This window comes from Aspergillus ibericus (assembly GCF_003184845.1).
Source record: "Aspergillus ibericus CBS 121593 unplaced genomic scaffold BO80scaffold_115, whole genome shotgun sequence".
Taxonomy (NCBI): Eukaryota; Fungi; Ascomycota; class Eurotiomycetes; order Eurotiales; family Aspergillaceae; genus Aspergillus; species Aspergillus ibericus.
The window spans coordinates 1-2215 of record NW_020292213.1 but is presented as its reverse complement, the minus strand read 5'-3'; the positions used below and the strand labels follow the sequence as shown (position 1 = coordinate 2215).

The 2215-nt window shown below is 49.0% G+C and overlaps 1 protein-coding gene across 1 annotated transcript; it reads right to left on the bottom strand.

Annotated features, from left to right (window-relative positions):
* Positions 1–19: 19 nt before the first annotated feature.
* On the bottom strand, positions 20–1660 carry BO80DRAFT_471830 (uncharacterized protein; the record flags this gene model as incomplete). Its single annotated transcript, XM_025723111.1, has 5 exons — positions 20–243; positions 326–756; positions 843–882; positions 1225–1295; positions 1653–1660. The coding sequence occupies 5 exons, from the start codon at positions 1658–1660 to the stop codon at positions 26–28; spliced, it is 768 nt and encodes a 255-aa protein (XP_025569103.1). The 3' UTR covers positions 20–25.
* Positions 1661–2215: the final 555 nt, after the last annotated feature.

The following is a 2215-nucleotide window of genomic DNA, read 5'->3' as shown; positions in this document are numbered from 1 at the left end:
TAGTTAGAGGGCATGGATTCTTGATTTAGGTATTGGTAAGGGAATAGGCCTTTAGATGGTACGCTTGGAGGATGTATAATATAAGTTGTTCTTCAGGTGGGATCTCGTTCTGAGGTGTTTGAGTTAGGGCTTGGGGTTGACGGTGTTGGGTTGTTGTGGTTTGGATTGTGGGACGGTGCTCGGGTTTCTTTGAAGGATTGGAGAAAATGGAGTAGAGGAAATGGATCTCAATAGAAGAACAGACTGGTTCGTTTCAGGCATCAGCGCCGCCTCTATATCAGGACAGGGTCATGCTATCCGAGGTTACGGGAAAAGGTGCCCTTACTAGCTGTGCTACGGGATACTCGTATGGGTAGAGACTTCCTCCACACAAGCAGATATTGATGGGCGGAGGGCTGGCAGATTGATGATCTACGTCTCCAGGCCGAACCGTTCCACAAATCTTCACTGCGGAAGGAGAAGTAACGAAGAGAACCTGCGTGCTTCGGCTTCATGGCCACGTCCAAGTGTATACACCCTATGGCACATCGCTGTAAAATAGCTGGGACGATTTCAGCACCTCCTGGGAAGTTGGAGACGTCATTCTGCAAGGCCACGAACTTGGAGGGTCTCTTTGTTGCAGTGAATCCAAAAGAAGCAGTGGCGAGATCACCCGCAGAGGCACACCGGAGGCAGACCGCAAGCTTATCGTTGAGATGCGTCAAGCGTTGGAGGCTAGGATAATCTTTCGACGGAAGGATGGTAATGGTAAGGCATCTAGAAAGAAGAGCACAAGGTCAGTCATAAGCTATTTTGACAGTAGCTTGCGTTGTATGGGGACGGGTAGCCTTGGCCTGCCTTACTGTAGAATGAGTCGGAAACGCTCCATCTCATTCAATACATCTGGAAGGTGTACAGCAGTGATTGGAGCGAGAGGTTAGATGGCCCTGATCTGAAATACTGCGAACCCGATCGTATATCCCCGACTCAATCGAAGCAACTATGGAGGCATAAGAGGCGTTTGGACCGAGAGTTTGATCCCCACGATAGAAAAGCTGTAAGGCAACCCCGGTCAATACTCGCTCAACTGCTTGTCATATGAGGGGGGAATGGTTGGAATCTGGCTTACTGCATACTGGCTGTAGGCGCTGAGGGTCACACATTGACTGGATCAAGCGTGACGGTATCGGTTTGACACTGGTCCTGAGTCTACTAGATAGAATTGAACTGGGCTGAAAGGCTTACCTGCCTGCTGCCAGATAGAGTCACCTGACTGGTGGTGACCATCGTGCTGCGAGCCTAACTCCCACCATAGCCTCTCAGATGGTCAGTTGTTCCGTCATGGATTAGACTGCCACTGCATGGTACTCTATTTCGTTCAATATTCAAGACACCAGACCAAGAAAGACCGAGCAACGATAAGTGCCAGCTGAGATGCCACGGCAAACGACTATTGACTAGCGGAAAGCCACCTCGTATGTTGATTGCCCCAGGGATGGCTAAACAGCAAACTGCATTGCCAAACTCCATTACCAAGCCACTGTCGTCTCTTACGCAACGCCATAGCGACCGTCCGCTTTTGTATGTGTTTCCCCTAGACAAATTGCGTTTCAACACATCAGCCCACCCCTGAAGATACACACCGACACCTAATACAGTACAGCAACACATACCTGTACATGCTTCTTTTGTCACTGAGATGTGAACAATGGAGACGGCACTACTTGACTGCACAAGACCTCGTAGTCCCTCCACCGATTTATCTCTAGCCCCAAGGATGGCCTGATGTGGCGCCCATGAGGCAGGTGATACGCAGAACTCATCTCGCATAATCCCGAGAGAAGGGCAAGAGAAGACTCTTAGTCGAAGGTAGGCGGTAAACCGCGCTAGTAATCGGCGAAAAGAAAAAGAATAGTACTTCAGCTCACATACCATCAAACTTCTTTCCCTCCAAGCCCAGGGAATTGACTTCTCATGATGCGATCTATCTGCTTGGCTAACTTCAGGCAGCTACATACGAGTTTGTGAATTTTCGTTGAACGTTTGGAAGATGCTTTGATTAGGCACAGGTGGAATAGACGAACCTATAAAGTTTCTACAGGTCAGTTACAGTTGAGTTACCCTCCAAACGGTGGCTGTCATATTGGATGCTTGTGTAACATGACTCCTAGTACGTATGCAGCGATAGGGCTCACCCTAGTATCATCGCCACTCGTATGTCTCAGCCATACAAACT